This window comes from Euphorbia lathyris, chromosome 6 (assembly GCF_963576675.1).
Source record: "Euphorbia lathyris chromosome 6, ddEupLath1.1, whole genome shotgun sequence".
NCBI classification, from domain to species: Eukaryota; Viridiplantae; Streptophyta; class Magnoliopsida; order Malpighiales; family Euphorbiaceae; genus Euphorbia; species Euphorbia lathyris.
The window spans coordinates 51,223,847-51,247,323 of NC_088915.1; the positions used below are offsets into that span (position 1 = coordinate 51,223,847).

The following is a 23,477-nucleotide window of genomic DNA, read 5'->3' on the forward strand; positions in this document are numbered from 1 at the left end:
CAAAAACCATTAACCAGTCTATTTAATTTGGTTAACTATATTTCGGTTAGCTTACGGTCGGTTGACCTATATTTCGGTCGGTTAACCATTAGTGACTTTTCGTAGTAAATATCACTTTAAATCTATAATTATTCACTTTAAAATAAATATATAATTATTTAAATATTAAATAAAAATATTGAACTTCAAATTTAATTAACAAAATCGCTAAAACAAATAAATTTTAAGTTATTTTAATATTTTTAACTTAAAAATTCAATATAAATATGTATATTTACATATTGATAATTAAATTTCTACATATATTTATATTAGTTTTATCTGTATCAATACATAATCGGCTTATTTTTCGGTTTCGGTTAACCATCAGTTTTTGAAATGAAAAACCGTAAACTAGTCCATCGGTTACGGTTAACCTATTTTTCGGTTCGGTTTCGGTTTCGAAAATCGGTTTTTCGGTTAGTTATGTGCAGCCCTAAGAAGAGAGTTTGTCTTTCTTTTTCCTACCCCACCAGGTTAGGTTTTATGTGTTTTATCCATCTAAATTATATATGTTCTCTATTATTCTTTCATTTATACAGTTTCGAATTTAGCAATAGCGGAAACAGTTTATCTTGATCACATGCACCTTAATGAGCATGTAGATTTTGCTCATTCACCGTTAGATCTAGGCTTAGATTTAATAAGCCTATATCTAACGGTGAATGAACAAATTTACTTGCTCATTAAGGTGCATGTGAAAATTCCTGATTAAAAAGATTAAGATCACATGCGAAAGAAAAGAAAATAGAAAAAAACATATTTTTTGATTATAAAATATAGAAATGGTAATTTTGTTATTATTTAGTTTAATTAGACCAAAAAATTAAAAAGTTGATAGAAAGAAAATTTAGGACTATATAATTATTTTGAAAAACAATAGGGAGTAATTATTAAATTGTTTAGGCAAGAAATAAATATAGAGGCAGGCAAACAATAGAATAGCAGGTGGTGAGTGAGTGGAGTATGTGGAAAATGCAGGAAGAAAGGGGGGGAATGGATCAGCAGAGGTGGCCGTACTATTTCATTCTTTATGGATCACTTTCTCTCTCCTCCCAATAATTCAGATTAACCCTCCTCTCCTTTCCCTTCCCTTCAATGGGCCAAGACCAAAAACACCCTTCTCTTCCTCAACCTCCGCCTGACGCCGACGTCGACGCCGCCGCTGCTGATGACGCCAGGCCATCCAGTCCTCCACGACCCCCTTCCGCTCCCTTCGATCCCAGTAGAAGTGAGTTCTTTCTCTCTCTTTTCCTCTTTAGGGTTTGATTTTCGTTCCATTAGATTCTAATTTCCCCTGATTATAAACTACTTCCCTATTTAGGATTCCAAATATATCTCATCAAATTCTGAGCTTACTTATCCTATTAAGTTATTAATGTTTTTGGATTTCTTAAATTTGTTATGTTAGCGGATCGAATTTTTATTAAGTTAATGATCTGTTTGGTGAAATTTTTGGTGGTTGTGAAGTCCAAACTCAGTGATGTGTACTCTTCATAACTGACTATTGGCATTGTCTTTGCTATGTTGGAAAAGTGATCGGTATCATCAAAAGGAAGGCCTTGATTAAAAATTTGGCTGCAGTTTACCATGCTGAGTGCCTTGCATACTGTCAAGAACTCTTGGAGCTACAGAAGAATTTTGAAGAGGTAAAGATAACATGAATGTCATATCTTATTTGGAATAGGGTGGCAATTTATGACACAATAACAGAACCACACAGATATTTGACACAATAAATGCGTATAAATAACATAACAATATTTTTACATGATAACCCCAAATTTGGAATGCCTACTTGTAAGGTTGGAATTTTGCCTAGAATATTAGGACTATCCAGGCAAATTGTGTTTTTGGACTTTCCGGTTTTTTAACTGTTCGTCTTGCATCTATAGGGTAGTATCTTGATTTCCCCTGCGAAGAAAAAGAGAAAGCAAACTTAAAACTGTAGCATTCATCCAGGTAACAGGAAAGAGGTGTTGTTTCATGGCAAAGTTTGTATTTTGTTTGCATAGTGCAGATGCTGTTATTAGGCAAATCATATGATTGAAGTACCGAGGAGCTAACCAATTTATTGCATATATAACCGATGTTGCCTGTCTAGTAATAAACAAAATGTGGTGCCATTTAATTTTGCTAGAACATTTTCAGGTAGATGCTATTGTTGATGATCATTGAAAGTTTTTTTATCTTTTAACTAGTGTAGTGTACTTCCATGGCTGCTTGATTATGAAGGTTATCTTGTGTGGATGTTTCTTAGTTCGATTATGTGATAATATTTGCAGCCATTTGTGGAGGCCAAAACTCCAGATGATACAAGGAAAGAGGCAATGAGACCCCCTAAGCGTCTAAAGAAGACCCGATAAGCATATATTGAGATGTTGATTTTTAATCTCAGTATATGTGTAAAGATTATGGTTATGTTAATTCAATATCTTCTAGTCTTGGAACTTAAGTGTGTTTTTTTTACTGTCCCTGTTTATAGATGTTGTGATAATTGTGCAAGAAGCACCGGTTGAAACAGATAAAAGTTTTCCTTGTAGGAAAAACCAATTCTGATACAGCAGCTAGCAGTGTAGAGTGAATCATATCAATAGAGAATATGCTTTTGAGTAACTTCCAAACTTGTTATTCCACCAGAATTCACATCTTTATAGTTTTACAATTCATGAATAAGGTAACTTATCCAAAAAATTAAAATTTAGTCACTGTTCTGATAAATTGAATTCAATTTAGTAAAACCTAGTCAATCTGCAATCATATATATAAAAAAAGTTCGCCCCAAGAGAGAATTTTAAGAGATTATAGCAATTGACTGCACTCTAAAATGTACAGGCATTTTATTGTTTAGGTAAAATAACACTAAATAAACTTCATAATGATTTTTTTTTTTTTTTTTGATAAAGATAATGAAATTGTTAACATTGATGCATTTGGCTAAAATTGAAAAAGATGACGATGAGGTGCATTATGAAATTAGGAATCACAATTAGGGTTTAATTAAATTCTAAATATATGTTTTTTCAGGTTTAAAACAATTTAAATCTCCCTAAGATTTTATAAAATATAGGCATAAGGTGTAAAAATACCTACCTTTAACATTTAGACCTAAAGCAATTTTACTTCGAACGTTTGAAATGGTGTAACTTTACTCTTAGCGTTGGCAACCAAGAGCAATTTTATACTTAAAGTTAAGTTGGGTCAATTGGAGAAATTATTCATCAAATTATCTTCTCGGTCACGAATCTTGTCATCTATACTTCACATGTGCGTCATTTTATTAGTCATTAGTAATAGATCACAACATATGATTAAACGTGAAAAAAATTAAAAAAAATGTATTGTATTTTGTATGAGTTGGATAAAGAAATTCAAATATTTCACCGAATTTAAAAATATTAATTTTTAATTCTATTATTGAATCATAAAAAATATGATTTTTTTAGAATCAACTTACGTGCAACTGGTGCGAAAGAATGAGAAAAATATTTGTGTTTTATAATAATGTCTAAAATCGACCTAACTTGCCAACATTAGGAGGTGTTTGTTTACCTACTTTTCAATTCATGTTTGCCTTTTAACTTTGAAAGACAGAGTTTTAAGTGTTTGGTTAGACACTCATGTTTGTCCTTTACATCTGAAAAGTAGCTTTTTACAAAAGCAGAGAATCCCTGCTTTTTGGAAAAACAACATTTCCAAAGGCAAACAACAAATAGGAACAACAACCAGCAAATAGGAACAGCAAACATCATGTAGCCAAATAGACTCTAGGTATAAAATTTCTCTCGGCTGCCAAATTAAGGGTAAAACCGTATCATTTTAAACGTTAAAGATAAAATTGCGCATGCCTGTAAACGTTAAGGAATATTAATACACCTTACTACAAAATTAATAGGTTTTTTATATCTTGGTTTAGTCTACTCCCTTTTAATTTCAAAATTAATAATCCACTTTTAAGGCTGACAAAATTTAGTCATCAAATAAAATTTCAACTTTCAACTTTCAATCAACATTAATACATTATTAAAAATAATAAAATAAATAATGTTTTTTTAAGTTTGTTCAGTTTCTCGGTTCAGTTCAATGTTCATCAGACACCTTTTAGATGAACTCTTTTTTTTCTTACGATAGGATTCAAATTCAAAATCTAACTTAAATGACTTGAGACTCTTAACCACTCAAGTCAACTATAATGAGTAATCTAGAATATTCATTGGATTGGAAAGAAAAAGAATATCATTAGTAGTATGTATTTAATAAGAGAAATAAAAGTAATTTTCTTTATAATAGAAATATAAGTATTTAATATTACTTAACAAAAATAAAAATAAAAATAATAATTGATGTAATGAACTGATTTAATATCAATCTATAGATTAACCAATTAAAGAATATCATTGTTCACCAAAAAAAATTAAAGAATATCATTAGTAGTATCCATTTAATAAGAGAAATTTAAGTAATTTTCTTTATAATAGAATATATAAGTATTTAATATTACTTAACAATAATAATAATAATTGATGTAATGAACTGATATTAAATGAATCTATAGATTAACCAATTAAGGCACAAAATGTTGGGTCCCGAATAAGAGGCTAAGAATGTTGGCTATAAGCAAGCCCGCGTCTTTAATATTCAATATTTATTTTATTAGGAGATCCTCAAGCAGAAGGGGAGGAAGTAGGTGCTTTGAAAGTCGTCTGAGAGGTCAAGGGTCTCAAATCATTTAAACTCGAGAATTTGCACTTACTTTTATATAGTATCTATATAAAATTTTAATTGAAAGAGAATCAAATATCTAATAAGCTTCAAACCAAGTAATTAGATAAACTAAAAAAAATTATAAACTAAAATCTATTAGCAATAGAGATAGGAAGAGAAAATATAAAAGAAATTGATTCGGAATATCACTTAGGCCCAAGAGGCCCAACAATGACCGACCAGCGAATGGGCCAGGACAACAGGAGGCCCACAGGCCCAAATCAATCCGCTATAAATATACCAATGAAGGAAGAAGAAGGGATCGGGTAACTAATTTCCTACCTCACTCACATTTGATTAACATACTCTCTTGAACCACTAATTGTCTTAATCTTCGGAGTGTCCGCATGGACCGTTCCCTGCGCAGGGCCGATCCCCGAAGAAGCCAGACCTTCTCGACGAAGATCCAGATCACTATTCCGCATTCCCAGATTATTTGGTGCGGTGATCGTGGAAAACGAGTGAACTAGGAGCTTCAAGTAAAATGCAAACCCCAACTGATTCAGTTCCGACACTAGCGCCGGAAATAGGAGCAACCAGCTCCATGACTAACATCGAGCGTTCCATTCCGACCATACCAATTTCCCCCAGAAACCTGGGGCCACTGATGGAGGAGGTAAGCCCCGAAGAAGAAGAGACCTACAATACCACACAGCTCCTCAGCGCGATACAGGGTTTTCAAACAACCCAGGCTATTCATACGACGGCTCAGATGAAGATCATAGACCAACAGAGGAGCCTGCAGGAGGAGAACGCCAAAATCTGGTAATACCTTAAAGAAGCAGCAGAAATACAAAGAGAGGGGGCGTTGCCAAGAGAGCCCGCGGGACCCGGGGTCCTCGCAGGAAGAGGGGCCGGGGCCGCCTCGGCCGGTGAGGGCGGTGCGCGGCGCGAGGAGGCAGCGGCCGCGAACAGCGAAGACTTGTTGGAACTAAAGATCCAGCGTTTTCTTGACAAAAGGGCCCTCGGGGGCGTCATGGGAGGAAGCATCACCTCCAGCAAAACGCCACTTGTACAAAGGATCATCGAGACGAGGTTTCCACGGGACTGGAAAGCTCCTCGACTATCCCAGTATTCGGGGACCGAAGACCCAAACGACCATGTGGCATCGTTCATGAGCACCATCAACTTATACTCAAAAGACGAGGACATCATGTGCAAGGTTTTTCCGACCACGCTTTCATCTAGTGCGCAAGAGTGGTATCGAGGACTTGCTCCAAAGTCGATCGACTCATTTGATCTCCTAAAGGATCTTTTCCTCTCCCGTTTCGCCGCAGCAGTAAAAGTAAGGAAGATCAGCTCGGACCTCAACGGGCTCAAGCAGCGAGCAGCTGAACCGCTGCGCAACTTTCTTTCTAGGTTTCACCATATGGCCTCACAGGTTAAAGGCCTTAACCTAGAGGTGGCTCATGACACCCTGGCAAAAGGAACCTCATGCGACCCTCTAAAGCATAAATGTTTCCGAAAGATGCCAAGATCTTTCGAAGAGCTCATGACCATGGCACAAACCTTCGTCAGGTACGACGACTGCGACCGGCCCGCAGGATACGAAGAGTCAGACAGGGACAAGGCCAGAGGAGACACGCACAATCAGGAAAAAGGCAGACCGATCGTAGAAGCACGTGAGGAGGGCCGAGCCCGCAAGGAGGCCCCAATGCCTTTTCCGGCTCGGGCTGACCGAGCAAACCTGGAGCGTAGGAGAGATCGATAATGCGGGAAGGAAGTGCATTACGCTGCTCAGAGCCAGCCTCGCCGATTCACGCATCAGATCCCATCTGCCGACAAGAGCAAGACCCGTACCGAGAAAGAGTACTGCAAATATCACAAATCCTCCGGACACTCCATGGAGAAGTGCTATCAGCTGCAGAAGGAAATTGAGCGGATCACAGAGCAGGGCGCGCCACCAAAGGCAATCAGGCAGAGGGAGCAGAGCCCGAAGCAGCGGGAAGCAGGCCGAGCAGATGAGCCAAAACGGCCAAGGTACCACGGGGAAATCCACGTCATAAGGGAGGGGGCATTGGTGGGTGTCGAATCCACCAAATAAATATTTATTTACTGACCGACTACTGATTTGCAGAAATGGTAATTAAAGATCGTACCCTAAGGATTAATACTGATCGTTTCGTATGATAACTAAATCTAAATGAAAGTAAATGGGGGTGAATGATTGTTTGGTTGATTATCTTGAGATGAACTTTGTAAAGTTGAATTGCAATTAAAATATGTTACTCTTATCTGGCAAAAATACCGATCAAGGGATAACCGCAGGCTCGACAATTATTTCCTTTTTGATCATTGAAAGTGTGAAAATATCATAATTAACATGACCCGAGTTGGTTATAATCGTTCCTTATTCATTCTCGACCTAATCCTTCCTTAATTGTAAAGCAAATCCTAGAGCGCCTAAAGATAAGCTCCTATTCGACAGACAGTTCTAGCTTAGCGCTTAGAATTTAATCTGTCGAAAGCATTAGGAATTAGAAGGACCCAACCTAAGTTAACCAAATTCTTAGCGATTCCGATTCAAACCAAATTACATGTTCATACGCTTGATAATAGTTAGGATTTCAGATGATTACAAATCCTATGGCCTAACGTTGTTTCAGTGAATGAGAAACCCGAAGTCCGGCCGAACTAAAGACTAAACTTTCATTGAAGGTCTGATTTTATAGATTGATAAACATGTAAACGGATCATAAAATTAGATTACTGTAATTAAGAATGACAATCTCACAATTGGAAATAATACTAGCCTTTGATTAATCCCTTAATCGATAAAGGAAATTAGCTACTCATAGCCATGAACTGACTATGATAGCTTACAAAGGTAAAAATGATCAATGTAAAATGAGAATGAGAAATTGTGCCAAAAGCTAACAAAAAACCCTAACAAGGAAAATGAAACTATCAATTCAAAAGTGTCCTCCCAAAAGGAATGGTGGGTTTCTTTTATAGTGTTGATTCAAAAATCTTCAATCTCCTGAGTTCCTTCCTTGATTTCAGGGATTTCCTTCGTTCAAAACATGTTGTTGAAACTATGGAGATAAGTTAGTTTCTGATTCTGCTGACTTGGCGATCTGAATAAGTCGACCCTCTTAGTCTTGGGCAAGACTAAGCCAGTTACGTCCGTAAAGCTGAACTTTGAGTGAAAAAGGTCCAAAACAGCCTTCCAAGCCTTCTTTTCTCCAATTTGATCCCTGAAATCACTTATGCAACAAAACAAGTGAAAAGGTCCTAAAACGACACAATTAAGAATGGAATATTCACAAAATGAACATAATAAACTTGTCGTTTTGGACACTTATCAAATTACCTCACACTTGCCAAATGCTTGTCCCTAAGCATGTCTATGTTTAAGTCAATATTCCCCCTTTTCAAATGAGACGTACTTACTAATTTTTCCAATCCCCCTAGCGTTATGAAGATCACAAACCATCGACTCAAGTAGAAAGGGACTTTTGTTATCCCAAACATGCTTGCTTTATGTATGATAAGGAATAAAGTAGTCAACCTTTATTGAAAAACAGTTTGAAAAACGTACCACCCTCGCTGGATTTCACTCATGTCGCTCAAGTGTTTGGGCAATGATTTATTTTTGGGAATCACTCAATTCACAATTCTAGAATGAAATTACCATAAGCTTGCCAATATATCAAATCTCCACCACTTAGCATGAATTCAAGACACTAAATCAAAAGGACTTAAAACAGGGTGTAATGTTGGCTTGGGGTAAGGTTTGGAAAGGAAACGAGAAGGGTAATTGAAGAAAATGGAAATGGCCAAAAGTGAAAACCAAAACACAAATATATACGAATTACTTACAATTCTTAGACTTCATAATGAATGAATGAGACAGACTTAATCAACTATAAACAAACTAAACAAAAATTTGTTTTGTTCTTTTTGCCCTTTTTTTTTTACTAAAGATAATAATACTTCAAGCTAGAATAAGAAAGCTACTGCTTTTCAAGCTAATGTCCATTTCGACACCTTTTGAAGCACAACCACTTATAACTCAAGGATTTATGCTAAATCCTTATACTTTGATGAATTTGTGGTTAATTTGAAGGAATTGCTTAAAGCAACAACTAAACATTAAGATAAATAATACACCAAGATGAATGAGAGAATGTACAGACTCTGATGGCTAGTGTGTCCCTAGCCAAGGGACTTAAACAGGGGTATGTCAAGAATGGGGGAAAGGCTCAAATGTGGCTAACTAAGGGCTGGTACTGTTATTTTCGTTAGTCTTGGGCAAGACTAAGGGTTCAAAGTTTATTTGGAGTGGCTGAAAGAAAGAAAACCTACTGCCTTTATCATGTTTAATACTTGGATTCATCAATGTGGTCTCGAAATGCATAACATGGCAAGTTCTAGAATTCCAAACTAGAATTGGACAACACTCAGAAAAATAGAGCAAAGTGTAATGTTTTTGCTCTGGAAATTTGGCTCAAAAACTTTCCATAAATTGGGGTAAAGGTGGTGGTACAGGTTTCAAAACGTTTTTCAAGTCCGGGTTGAAAGACTTCATAAGCTATTAAACAATTAAACAAGGCATGATGGGTTATCTACTCATCCTCGACCTTTTCAAACCAAAGGTTGTGAATTTTCATAAAACAAGGGGGGTCCTGTACTAAACTAGCTTCGGTTGTCAACAATTCCAAGTGTAGAATAGGGACGACAGAGACACTTAGGAACATGCATTTGAGTGCCCACCTCGCACTTAGTCAATACTCTGTTTATGCACAAAATTTGGTGGGCACCTCACACTTAGTCAAAAACAAAAATCTGCACAAGTTTAGTACATAAAATTCACAAGACTCAGGAAAGGACAAAAAACAAAATGAGACTCCTAATGACTAGCAAACCCTTCCAGTAAGACTCAATTGTCCCTCCCCCACTATTAAGATGCATCGTCTCGATGTAGAAAACGGAATAATGAAGAACTAAAGGCAGCAATGAGAATGGAAGAGAGAAAGAATAATTGCCCTGTGGAGGAGTGAATCCAACAGAATCAAGGAGCGAAGGGATGTGGAGGAGTGAATCCAATCTCCTTGAAATAAGCTGACTGGTTCTGAAAATTTTTTTGGATTGTCTCAGCCATTGTGCCAACAGTGGCAGCTAACGAAGCTAGTTGCTCGGAGAGATCATCAGTGTGCCTATTCGGAGCTGAAGTCTGTCCCTGTTCTGGGGCAGGTGCGGCTTAAGATGCAGCAAATTTCTTAGGGATGCGACCTGTGTGAGGGGGTAAATCTCCTGCAGGGATCAAAGAAACAGAACCTCCTTCCTCGATCCGGATTAGCTTCATGGCTTTTAACAGATTTAAATCAAAGGGAAGCATTCGACAGGCAATATGCAAAGGGCATTCATTCACATCAAGTTCACATAGGTTAACTGCTAAACATGTAATGATATGTCCTAAGTGAAATTTAGCTATCCTTCTCATCATTTCAGAAAATTTCAAGGCTAGCCAATAGCCTAAATTGACTTTTCTCTCAGTTATCATACACCATAGGAAAAACAATTCCTGCTTTGACACGACAGTTGGGTCCTCATTCCTGGCTGAGTAGTTAATAGCCAAAAACCTATGCATGAAACGCAAAGGTTCACTTAGAATGAAATTGGCCTTGGACTTTGAAGGGCTAAAAACAGTGTTGGGTAAACCTGTTAACTCAGAGTAAACACTCACAGCATTAAACTCAGCAGGATAATCACAAAGCATGTCGGAATATGCATCGGTGGAGCAAAATTCATTATCAAACAGACCTAAGGCCACATTAAATTCAGCCACGGACAGGTTATGCATTTTATCACACAGTTGAAATTGAATGCATGAGGCTTGTGATCTCTTCATTTTCTTTTTATCTAAAGTGAATGTGCTAAAGAACTCATGCATAAGACTGTTATAAACAAGGTAATTCAACAGCAGAAATGGCTTCCAACCAATATTATCCATCAATTCATGCACATCAGACTTGATATTCAGATCAATCAAAGTGGGCTCATGCAACCAACGGATTTCAACAAAAGTTTTAAGTTTTAGAAAATTGTACCTCTGTTGATGTGCCGGCGAGTCGAAAGTCATTTCTGTGTCGACGACTACGGGCTTGGAGCGTTGTGGTCCTTTCTCAAGGCGAGCCCGAGTTGTTTTCCTTGGTTGTGTTGGAGGCTCAGGTTGTCCGACTTGTTCGCTGTGAGCTTCAGAGGACTCCGAGTCTGCTTGCTCGAAGGAGTTGTTGTGTGAGCTCGAATCTGTCTCTATTGAGTCCGTGGAGCTTGACTCGGAGAGTTCGATGGAAATTGTCCTTTTTGAAGGAGGAGCAAGTCACCGAGACTTCCGGGTAGGAGCTGGCTTCTTTGATGGTGGGGCCTTCCTCTTTTTCTGTGTTGTTGGTGGTGGAGAGTAGTGGGCAGACACCTGAGGTGAGAGTGCCGGACCGGTAGAAATCGAGGGATCATTATTCGTCGTTGGAGCTGGGGAGTTCGAACCTCCAGGGACTGGTGAATGATGGTCCGCCGTTGGTGAAGAAGGTGCCGGGTCTGCTGGAAGTGGTGGATGGTGGCTCACCGGAGCTGGTGAGTGTTGAGAATCGGTAGGGGGCGGCGAACTCGCAGGAGGTGGTGATTGGTGGTCCGCCGCTGGTGTTTCGTCATCGAAAACAGCTTCTTGAGTCCGTTCTAGCATAGCGGCTATCTCGGAGGCGGAAGGAGAGTGGAACCGGTATGGTGAAGGCGGCGCGGATCCCGTTGGAGGCGGTGACTGGTTGTCAGATGACTCCTTTGGTGGAGGAGTTTCGGCTGCCATCGGGGCCTTTCCTTTCCTCTTTCTCGAGTAACTGTGAAGGTCTGCCGGCGGTGATGGAGACTCGGTGTTTGTGCGGTACTGGCGGGGAGGAGACGGAGGAGACGGAGGTTGATAGTGGCGGCTCCGTCTGGGGATGTCACTGAAGTAGCCGTCCATCGAGTTAGGGGGAGATGAGGGGTTTAGGGTTTTGGTCCTTTGGTGAAGATGAAGGGTTTAGGTAGAATGGGTTAAAGGGGTTTAACTTTAAACGGGGTGAAAAAAAAAGGAAAGAGCAAATGTATCATTTTTCCCTCTTTTTTTTACCTCTCATTTAAATTTTTAACCCTTTTTTGGGCTCATTATGCCTATCTTGCTTAATTTCTTAGCCCAACTCCATGGAAAACCATTACTTCTACCTGCAAACATCAAAATAAAACCCAGAAATTATCCAAGGAAGGGATGAAGTTAGTTAAGTTAGTTGAAGATTAAAAACAGTGGAAAAAAAACTGAAATGAAAAGAGTGACTGGTCTTGGGCAAGACTAGTCTCAGGGCTGCCTCCCTGTAGCGCTGCTATTTTACGTCTGTAGCCAGACGTAACTGAACGTCACTATTCAGTTTTTGGGAACTTCAAGGCAAACTTCTTCAGTCCCATGAGCTTGGAATCCCTCGTAAAACGGCTTAAGGCGATGCCCGTTTACTTTGAAACAATTGTTATTCTTCAGACTTTCAATTTCCACCGCACCATGTGGGAACACATGTTTTACTACGAAAGGGCCAATCCATTTAGTGCGTAGTTTTCCTACAAAAATCTTGAGTCGTGAATAGTACAAAAGGACTTTTTGCCCAACTTGGAACTGCTTTCGTGTGAGTAGGCTGTCATGGTAATTTTTGGACTTCTGTTTATAGATTCTTGAACTCTCGTAGGCTTCGGTTCTGAGCTCCTCTAACTCCTGTAGCTGTAATTTCCTTTCTTCCCCTGCTTTATCATAGGCCATGTTGCATTTTTTAATCGCCCAAAATGCTCTATGCTCCAATTCCACGGGAAGATGACATGGTTTTCCATAAACCATCCGGTAGGGAGACATCCCAATAGGAGTTTTGTACGTTGTCCTGTATGCCCATAGGGCATCCTCGAGCCTGATGCTCCAATCTTTTCTTGTGACATTTACCGTTTTCTCCAGTATAGACTTGATTTCACGGTTCGAGACTTCAGCCTGACCATTGGTCTGTGGGTGATAAGCTGTGGATGTACGGTGATTGACTCCATACTTTTTAAGCAGGGATACCATTATCCGATTGCAGAAATGAGTTCCTCTGTCACTGATTAACACCCTGGGCATGCCAAACCTGCTGAATATGTTTCCCTGCAAAAACTTAACAACTCTTTGGGCATCATCAGTCTTGGTGGCAATGGCTTCCACCCATTTCGACACATAATCAACTGCCAATAAAATGTACAGGTAACCAAAAGAGCTTGGAAATGGGCCCATGAAATCAATGCCCCATACGTCGAAAATTTCACAAGTTAAAATTGACGTAAGTGGCATTTGACTTCGCTGGCTTAAATTTCCAGTTCTCTGACAATTGGAACAAGATTTGAAAAACAAATACGAATCACGAAAAATATTGGGCCAAAACAAACCACATTCGAGTACTTTTCGTGCTGTTCGCTTGGGTCCGAAATGGCCTCCGCAGGAGCTCGAGTGGCTGAACTGGAGTATGGACTCGACTTCGGTTTCTGGAACGCATCGCCGAATCATTTGATCAGAACAGTGTTTCCACAAATAGGGGTCGTCCCAGACGTAATATTTGGCTTCCTTCCTCAATTTGTCTTTTTCGTTCCTGGTGAAGTCTTCCGGCATTACCCCTGTAACCATATAATTGACCAAGTCAGCATACCAAGGTTCAATTGTATTGATGCTAAACAAGTGTTCGTCGGGAAATTCGTCTTTGAGTTCTCCATTGTCATTGTCCGATGAGAGGAGCCGGCTAAGATGATCTGCCACTAAGTTTTCAGACCCTTTTTTGTCACGTATTTTAAGGTCGAATTCCTGTAGCAGAAGTATCCACCGAATTAAGCGAGGTTTCGCGTCTTTCTTCTTCATTAGATACCGCAACGCTGCATGGTCAGAAAACACAATGACTTTAGTACCGAGTAAATAGGAACGGAATTTCTCTAAGGCAAAGACAATAGCTAAAAGTTCTCTTTCAGTGGTCGAATAGTTGCTTTGCGCATTGTCAAGCATTCTCGATGCATAATAGATAACGTGAGGTAGCTTATCCATCCGCTGTCCCAGAACAGCGCCGATTGCGTAGTTGCTAGCGTCACACATAATCTCGAAGGGGTAATTCCAAATTGGTGGTTGGATGATAGGTGCTGACACTAGCTTTTCTTTCAATTCATCAAATGCATCCTTACAAGTCTGATCGAACTCAAATACGACCTCTTTTTGCAGCAATTTACACATGGACTGTGTTATCTTGGAGAAGTCTTTAATGAAACGCCGGTAAAAACCTGCATGGCCAAGAAAATAACGAACTTCCTGGACACTTCCGGGGTAAGGTAAAGACTGAATTACATCTATCTTTGCTCTATCTACCTCAATGCCCCTAGCTGAAACCACATGTCCTAGAATTATACTTTGATTCACCATAAAATGACACTTTTCATAATTTAGGACCAGATTAAACTTTAAGCATCGTTTCAGTATTTTACCAAGGTTGATTAAGCATTCATTAAAGGAATCACCGTAAACAGTGAAATCATCCATGAATACTTCGATAATTTGCTCGACATAATCAGAAAAGATACTTACCATACACCGTTGAAATGTCGCCGGTGCGTTGCATAATCCAAACGGCATTCGTCGGTAGGCAAATGTACCGAAGGGACATGTGAACGTCGTCTTTTCCTGATCTTCGGGTGCCACCGGAATTTGGTAGAAACCTGAATAACCATCCATGTTGCAATAAAATTTCTTCCCGGCCAATCTTTCCAACATCTGATCAATAAAGGGGAGTGGGAAATGATCTTTCCTCGTAAAGGCATTTAGCTTCCTCTAGTCTATACAGACGCGCCATCCATTTTGCACACGGGTTGGAACCATCTCACCCTTCTCATTTTGAACCACCATAATCCCGGTTTTCTTTGGTACCACATGGACTGGGCTTACCCATTTGCTGTCCGAAATTGCAAATATTATGTTGGCGTCTAACATCTTTTGGACTTCTTTCTTCACTACTTCCATCATGGGCGGATTCAGTCGTCGTTGAGCCTCACGTTTCGGTGTTGCTCCTTCTTCAAGGTGAATTTTATGCATGCACGTTGACGGGCTCAGACCTTCCATATCAGCTATTATCCATCCTATGGCTTTTTTATGCTGCCGTAACACTTCGATTAACTGTCCTTCTTCCTCCGGGTTTAGCTCGTTCGAAATTATTACCGGCAATGTCTCTTCAGCCCCCAAGTAAGCATATTTCAGATGTTTGGGCAGTTCTTTTAACTCCAATTGAGGTGCCTGCACAATAGATGGTAAAGGGCGCTGATTAGCTTTAATTTTCGGAACATGTAGAACATTTCCTACCTGCTGGTCGGATTTTTCCAAGGCTTCGACAATTTCTTTTATGCTTTCCTCCATGTATTCGCTGTCCGCGGTCAGGCTCTCGCTTAGCGCCACCTGCAACTTATCTTTTCCACTCATATTAAACATATTTTGGGTCACAGGTTCAATTATGTCAATTCCACACACAGATGATACATCAATTGGGTATTTCATGGCATCATACACATTGAATTGGACAACCTTACCGTCAAATTCCATGGTCAGTACGCCCTTATGGACGCCAATTTTAGTTCTCGCCGTGGTTAGAAAGGGTCTTCCAAGCAATATCTCAGAAGATTCCAAGGTATTGTCGTCATTTTGCATATCTAACACATAAAAATCGGCTGGGAAAACGAAATCATTGACATGCACTAAAACATCCTCTAAAACACCCTTTGGGTAAACCAAAGCTCTATTTGCTAGTTGTATTACTACGCCTGTTTCTGTTAGTGGACCAGCGTTCAAAGCAGTGTAAATAGACATAAGCATAACATTAATTGACGCACCTAAGTCGCACATTGCTCTCTTGATACTGGTGTTACCAATTAAACACGAAATAGCAAACATACCCTTATCTTTGCATTTTTGGGGAATTTTTCTTTGTAAAACAGCAGAGACATTTTCTCCTACAACTACCTTCTCATGTCCGGCTAGCTTAGTCTTATTCACACATAATTCTTTCAGAAACTTTGCATATCGAGGTATTTGCTTAATTGCATCAAGTAAAGGGATGTTTACCTCTACCTTTCGAAAGGTTTCGAAGATGTCCCTTTCTTCCTTTTCCCTCTTTGATTTGGCTAGTCGGCTAGGAAACGGTGGTCTGATCACCAAAGGTGGGTCCTGGTCCTCAACTTCTTTTCCTAGAAGTTTGTCATTTGTTGAGCTATCAGTCTCTCTTCCAGTCACTTCGTTTTCTTTCGGAATGGCCTGCTGCTGGACGCATGGTGGCTTAGTCTTAGGCAAGACCAAGTCCTTTCCGCTGCGCAATGTGACTGCACTTGCATTCTGTCTAGGGTTTGTTTCAGTCTGTGAAGGCATCTTTCCCTGTGTCTGAATTGCACTCAACGAGGTTACAATCTGTCCCATCTATTTTTCTAAGTTCTGTATGTTTGCTTGAAGACTGGCGTTCACCTTGCTTTGTTCTTCTTGAAACTTAACCAAGTTAGCAATGACAGAATGATCATTAGAACTAGATGCCATACCTGGGTTTGGGTCGAACTGGGGAGGTCTGCACTGTTGAGGCCTATGGTACTGTTGTGGAGGATTTGGTTACGGAACATTGTTTTGCTGTTTACAACTCAGGTTCGGGTGATCACGCAATCCGGGGTTGTATGTGTTCGAGTATGGATCATACCTCCGATGGGATTGTCCTTGATACCCGAGAGCATTAAGCTGTTCTGGAGTATCATCTTGCAATGTAGGGCACTCATCCGTAGCATGTCCGGTCATCGTGCATATCCCGCATGCCTTTACCTGCACCGCTTTCCCTAAAACCAAATTCTGAACAAGAGAGGTCAGAGAATTAAGCTTTTCTTCAATTGCTGAAGTATTTACCTCATATGCTTTCCTTGAACTCTCTTGCTATCTTCCGAATTGTTGTGATGTCGCTGCCATGCTCCGGATTAGCTCTTTAGCTGCTGCTGGAGTTTTATCTATGAGGTTTCCCCCACTAGCGGCATCTACCATTCTTCTTTCCATGCTCAGCATTCCCTCATAAAAATATTGAACGAGGGAATGTTCAGCTATACCGTGTTGGGGACAGCTTGCACAAAGTCTTTTAAACCTCTCCCAATAATCATGGAGCGTCTCTATGTCCTTCTGTTTGATGCCGCTGATTTCTCTACGGATCATTGCTGCTCTAGAGGCTGGGAAATATTTTTCCAGAAATGCTTGGGTCATTTCTACCCATGTTGTGATGGATCCTGAAGGTAGATTTAGGAACCAATCTTTCGCCGCATCCTGCAAAGAAAAAGGGAAAGCTCTCAATTTAACTTGTTCCTCAGTAATTCCTTGTGGGCTCATACCTGAACAAACAGCATGGAATTCTTTCAGATGGTTGTGTGGATTTTCACTCTCCATCCCATGGAACTTCGGTAAATAGTGAATCAGTCCCGATTTGAGCTCGAAGGCTACGTCCAGATTCGGATATGTCACGCACAGAGGTTGTTGGTCAGCTTGAGGGGCGTGCAATTGCTTGAGGGTTGCCATAGTTTCTGTTTGAGTTTCAATTATCTCAACTTCCTCGTCTGAAATTTCTTCTTCTGCGCTGGAGCTATGAATTCCAATGGCTTGTGATTTTTGTAGCCTTATCTCTTTAGGAATTCTTCTTGTCAACAATTCTATTTCTGATTCGAAAAGGAGTTCTTTACAAGGTTCAGACCTGTTCATATACGAAACAAAATCAAGTTAGATTAATCCCCGGCAACGGCGCCAAAATTTGGTGGGTGTCAAATCCACCAAATAAATATTTATTTACTGACCGACTACTGATTTGCAGAAATGGTAAGTAAAGATCGTACCCTAAGGATTAATACTGATTGTTTCGTATGATAACTAAATCTAAATGAAAGTAAATGGGGGTGAATGATTTTTTGGTTGATTATCTTGAGATGAACTTTGTAAAGTTGAATTGCAATTAAAATATGTTACTCTTATCTGGCAAAAATACCGATCAAGGGATAACCGTAGGCTCGACAATTATTTCCTTTTTGATCATTGAAAGTGTGAAAATATCATAATTAACATGACCCGAGTTGGTTATAGTCGTTCCTTATTCATTCCCGACCTAATCCTTCCTTAATTGTAAAGCAAATCCTAGAGCGCCTAAAGATAAGCTCCTATTCGACAGACAGTTCTAGCTTAGTGCTTAGAATTTAATCTGTCGAAAGCATTAGGAATTAGAAGGACCCAACCTAAGTTAACCGAATTCTTAGCGATTCCGATTCAAACCAAATTACATGTTCATACGCTTGATAATAGTTAGGATTTCAGATGATTACAAATCCTATGGCCTAACGTTGTTTCAGTGAATGAGAAACCCGAAGTCTGGCCGAACTAAAGACTAAACTTTCATTGAAGGTCTGATTTTATAGATTGATAAACATGTAAACGGATCATAAAATTAGATTACTATAATTAAGAATGACAATCTCACAATTGGAAATAATACTAGCCTTTGATTAATCCATTAATCGATAAAGGAAATTAGCTACTCATAGCCATGAACCGACTATGATAGCTTACAAAGGTAAAAATGATCAATGTAAAATGAGAATGAGAAATTGTGCCAAAAGCTTACAAAAACCCCTAACAAGGAAAATGAAACTATCAATTCAAAAGTGTCCTCCCAAAAGGAATGGTTGGTTTCTTTTATGGTGTTGATTCAAAAATCTTCAATCTCCTGAGTTCCTTCCTTGATTTCAGGGATTTCCTTCGTTCAAAACATGTTGTTGAAACTGTGGAGATAAGTTAGTTTCTGATTCTGCTGACTTGGCGATCTGAATAAGTCGACCCTCTTAGTCTTGGACAAGACTAAGCCAGTTACGTCCGCAAAACTGAACTTTGAGTGAAAAAGGTCCAAAACAGCCTTCCAAGCCTTCTTTTCTCCAATTTGATCCCTGAAATCACTTATGCAACAAAACAAGTGAAAAGGTCCTAAAACGACACAATTAAGAATGGAATATTCACAAAATGAACATAATAAACTTGTCGTTTTGGACACTTATCAGGCACTAGCACTCTGCGCGCCTCCGGAGAGCTCCCGAAAAAGGAAGGCATTCGGTCAGACCCTGACCGTGCAACCACCGCTTCGGACCAGCCATTCAGAGGCCTTAGTTGTCACCATCAACATCGCCGACTTTAAAACGCACCGAGTACTGGTAGACACAGGAAGTTCGGTGAACTTGCTCACCTGGACGGCACTCCGCGCAATGAAGAATACTCACACTGCCCTCCGAGCCGGGACTTTCCCCCTGGTTGGCCTGTCGGAAATTGAAGTCCCAGTAAAGGGAGTCATCGCACTATCGACTATCTTCACCGAAGGTGTCGAGGAGATCGAGGATACCGCAGAATGGGTGGTGGTCGATATCCCCCTGGCCTACAATGCCATCATCGGAAGGCCCCTTCTGGCTAGCTTGAAGGCCACGGTCGATATCTCCTGATTATGCTTGACCTTGCCGCTTCAACACGGAAGGATCACCATCCAAGGAGATCGCATGTTGGCCAAAAGATTGCAGTGGGAGGCGACTCAGCCTCGGACAGCGCTTTACCTGGAGGATGTCCTGATGGATATGAGGGGTTACAATCCCATACCAATCGAGCCGGTCAGCGACTGTGTTCTCGGGGACACCAAGACAGTAAAAATTGGGACCAGGCTCACGTCCCCTTTGGCCGACGAAATCAAGGCTGTCCTATCAGAGCATTCGGATGTGTTCGCTTGGTGCACCGAAGACATCACGGGGGTCTCACCTGATCAAGCAGTGCACAAATTGAGCATCGACCCCTCCATGGAGCCCTTGAAGCAGAAGATGCGAGTACAGACGAAGGACAAGCAAGCCGCAGTGAAGGCAGAGGTTGACAAGCTCCTAGCTGTAAAATTTATTCGCGAGGTCCACTATCGGGACTGGCTTTCTAACGTTGTACTTGTAAAGAAAGCCAGCGGAAATTACCGCATGTGTGTAGATTTTACAAATGTTAATAAATCTTGCCCCAAGGATTCTTACCCACTGCCTAATATAGATCAGCTCCTCGACCAAACTGCTGGTCGCAAAATCCTATCTCAGTTTGATGTCATCGTTGGGTTTCAGCAAATCCCTCTGGACCCAGCCGACGCCGAGAAAACCTCCTTCATTACGCATGAAGGCACTTATTGCTACAATGTCATGCCTTTCGGGTTAAAGAATGCGGGGGCCACATATCAGCGGTTAGTAGATAAGATGTTCGCCCATCTCATCGGCAAGACAGTACAGGTGTACATCGATGATATGGTGGTCCTAAGCGCTGAAGAGGGCGACCACCCGTGAGACTTGGCGGAGGTGTTTAAGATTTTCAGAACCTACAACCTTAAGCTGAATCCGGAGAAATGTTTCTTCGGAATTCGCAGCGGCAAATTCCTGGGATGCGTGGTGTCAGAGAAAGGCATCGAACCCAACCCCGCGAAGATCGAGGCAATCTTGGCAATAGAGCCACCGCGCGACTTGCAGGGGGTTCAAAGGCTCAACGGAAGGATCATCGCCTTGGGACGTTTCATTTCTTGCTCGGCACAGCGGTGTTTGCCTTTTTTCAAAGCGATCAAGAAGGAGCATCCCTTTAAGTGGTCTACGGACTGCCAGGCCGCATTCAACGCCATCAAAATCTTCCTCGCCACACCCCCACTGCTGTCGATGCCAAAGCTAGGACGAGACATTCACTTGTACTTCACTATCGCCGATGAAATGGTAGGAGTCGTTTTAACTCAAGAAGAGGGGACGGAGCTTTACCAAATTTACTTTCTGAGCAAAGTTCTGAAGGGAGCCGAAATCCGATACTCCGAGGTTGAGAAGGCTCTGTTCGCCATAACTCAAGCATCCGAGCGTCTTAGACCGTACTTCCAAGCGCATACGGTTGTGGTCAAGACCAATTACCCTCTGAAAAAGGCCGTCCAGAAACCAGAGGTCTCCGGTCGAATCACCAACTGGTCAGTTCGACTATCCCAGTTTGACATACGATTTGAGCCCCGCACGATGATCAAGGCTCAGGTACTGTCCGTGTAACCCCCCTCACTTGGATCACATGATATCTCACACAATATCAGTTATAGACATGCTTTCAATTCTCAATCATATAAACTTCAATCTCATATAAACTTTACATATTATACATAAGAGAAAGCATTTACAATACACGTTTAAGTTAGTATCCTACATAGAGGATTTACAAAACAAAAGTACATCACAAGACTCCAAAATGCCTAGATGAGAATGGACTAACACTTCTGGTGCGACCTTAAGCAAGAAGAACTCCACCTAACCTGTAAAATCTGTTGGCAAGGGGTGAGCTGCCTACTCAATAAACATATTACGCATATATGTATATACAAAAGTAATGTAAAGAGCACAAATCAAAATATATCATCAGTACCAAGTTAGAATTTATTCACCTGTTTCACTTATTATAGTAATACTTATTTTAGAAAGGCCTTGCTATACTTAGACAATATATATAAAATGGTCCTTGGGCCCAATCTGTATTCCGGCTCACTAAATTCGGAATACAATTATCTGCGCTACGGAGGAGTTAAACTCAACTCACGTACTCATATATCTCAACACATGTGCTTCCGGCTCACAATATTCGGATAACACTCTCAACTTGGACCATTTCACATATCCATCTAAGCAAGCTCATATTCATTTATAATCCAACCATTATCCAGTTCCAGTATGTGCACAAGGCTTAACATGCCGTATTTACTCATAACACTGCAACATACTCAATCATACCACTTTCATATCTATCACAACGTATCGCAAACACTCAAACATTATTCACATCATTCACAATCAGATTCAACCACATCTCACACTCAACAAGTCACAAGGCACAATACAGTCATACACATATATAATCAATATGCTTACCGTCGCACTTGGTTCGATCTATTCAACACGATCGGGTGTGCGTTCAATTGCACCTTGCCCTCCTAATGTCACATAACATTTATACAATTAGCCTTAATATAAACTTAATAAAAATATAAACTAATGAATGCTATATGATTTATAAGACACTAACTCCACAAAGTTCATGCAATCTAATCCTTTTGTCTTAGATCATCATGTGACCTACTTGCACACATTCTGCCATAACTTTCTCTATATGAATCCAAATGCCCTGTTTCTTGAACCTACTGAAACTAGACATATATGGGTATAACATATCCAAAATTCATATTAAGATCACTTCTACACAATCTATGGCATGCAAAATGATTCTGTCCTGTTTCCAGCCAAGAAACAGACTATCCAGATTTGCATCTACCATAATTCACTCAACCTAGCTCACACGAAACCCAATGTATTTCCAAATCCTTTTACAGACATATACTTCAAGTAGTTAGGAACACTTTTTTATAAAGAAACTTTCTCAAATTCGGAATCTAAGGTCCTCAAAATGCTACATCAACATGGCTGCCTCACATGACATTCAATTTCGAGGCAGTCATGATCCATCTAGGTTTTCTTCCTCTATATATGGAATTAAAGTCCCATATTTTACAGAGGGTTTCATAACACATATAGGAACATAGTTTATTCTTTATGTATCTTCAAATTCGAACAATATCCATATGAAACACATGCTCCAAAATGACTGAAAGCAGTACCCTAGATTTCTGTTTAGGGCACTTGATACATATCTTTCATTTGGACAGCCTATAACCACTTTAAACAACACCAAAACTCAACAAACTTAATCACAACTCATCCAAAACAAATCCTATGATCATACCTAGGTATTTCAGAATCTCAAACTCATAGAAAACAAGCTAAAATAGCATACTAACCTTCAACTTGTGTCTATCACTTAGTATGCTTCCTAACTTGACTTGTTTGGCTTGAAAATGGAAGAAATTGGAAGAGTTTTGTTGGGATGGTGTTAGGGTATGAACAAGGAAGGTTTTCTGAAGCTCTCTTCGAAAATATGGCTGAAAAATAATAAGGATGAAGTCTTGTACATCCTTTTAAAGATGAAGAGGTGTAGTTTGTCTTACCTTGGGTGACATCATGCTTTGTGAGGTGCTTACCTACTAAACTTCATTTCCAGCCCTCCATAAGTCTAATTTAATCAATTAAGGACATGTGCATTCATTCATTTAAGTCCTAACGCAATTAACCAATCGTTACATCTTAACGACACACTAATCGCCTCCTAATCGCACTGTAATCACATCATGAATACAAAACTTCTAATGACAATGAGATGAATCCAAAATGTATGTATTCAATCATGAAAACATATATGAATATGGGAAGACTCATATGTTAGGGTTTTAGGGATGTTACAGTCCGACTTCATCGTAGAATTCACCGGATTGTCTACTGCCAACCCCACGACAAAAAAAGCTCACAACGGCGACGTCTGGACCATGAGTATAGATGGGTCCTGCGCTCCAGGGCGGGCAGGCGCAGGCGTAGCCATTCAGGGACCCGATAATCTCCGCATACAGTACGCCGTCCGGCTCGATTTCCCGACCACGAATAATCAGGCAGAGTATGAGGCCTTGATCGCAGCTCTTCGATTATCGAAAACA

At 40.2% G+C, this 23,477-nt stretch overlaps 1 protein-coding gene across 1 annotated transcript; it reads left to right on the plus strand.

The window, feature by feature from the left end:
- The first annotated feature begins 972 nt into the window (after window positions 1-972).
- LOC136232080 (uncharacterized) lies at window positions 973-2,655 on the plus strand. The gene is made up of 3 exons (XM_066021119.1): window positions 973-1,270; window positions 1,576-1,688; window positions 2,325-2,655. The coding sequence occupies exons 1-3, from the start codon at window positions 1,138-1,140 to the stop codon at window positions 2,403-2,405; spliced, it is 327 nt and encodes a 108-aa protein (XP_065877191.1). The 5' UTR covers window positions 973-1,137; the 3' UTR covers window positions 2,406-2,655.
- Window positions 2,656-23,477: the final 20,822 nt, after the last annotated feature.

What these genes read in the sequence shown, in the direction of transcription:
- LOC136232080 (XM_066021119.1), top strand. Translation starts at nt 1,138, where the DNA reads ATGGGCCAAGACCAAAAACACCCTTCTCTTCCTCAACCTCCGCCTGAC. An exon ending in TCCCTTCGATCCCAGTAGAA is followed by an intron (nt 1,271 to 1,575) that starts GTGAGTTCTTTC and finishes ATGTTGGAAAAG; the next exon opens with TGATCGGTATCATCAAAAGG. An exon ending in TACAGAAGAATTTTGAAGAG is followed by an intron (nt 1,689 to 2,324) that starts GTAAAGATAACA and finishes TAATATTTGCAG; the next exon opens with CCATTTGTGGAGGCCAAAAC.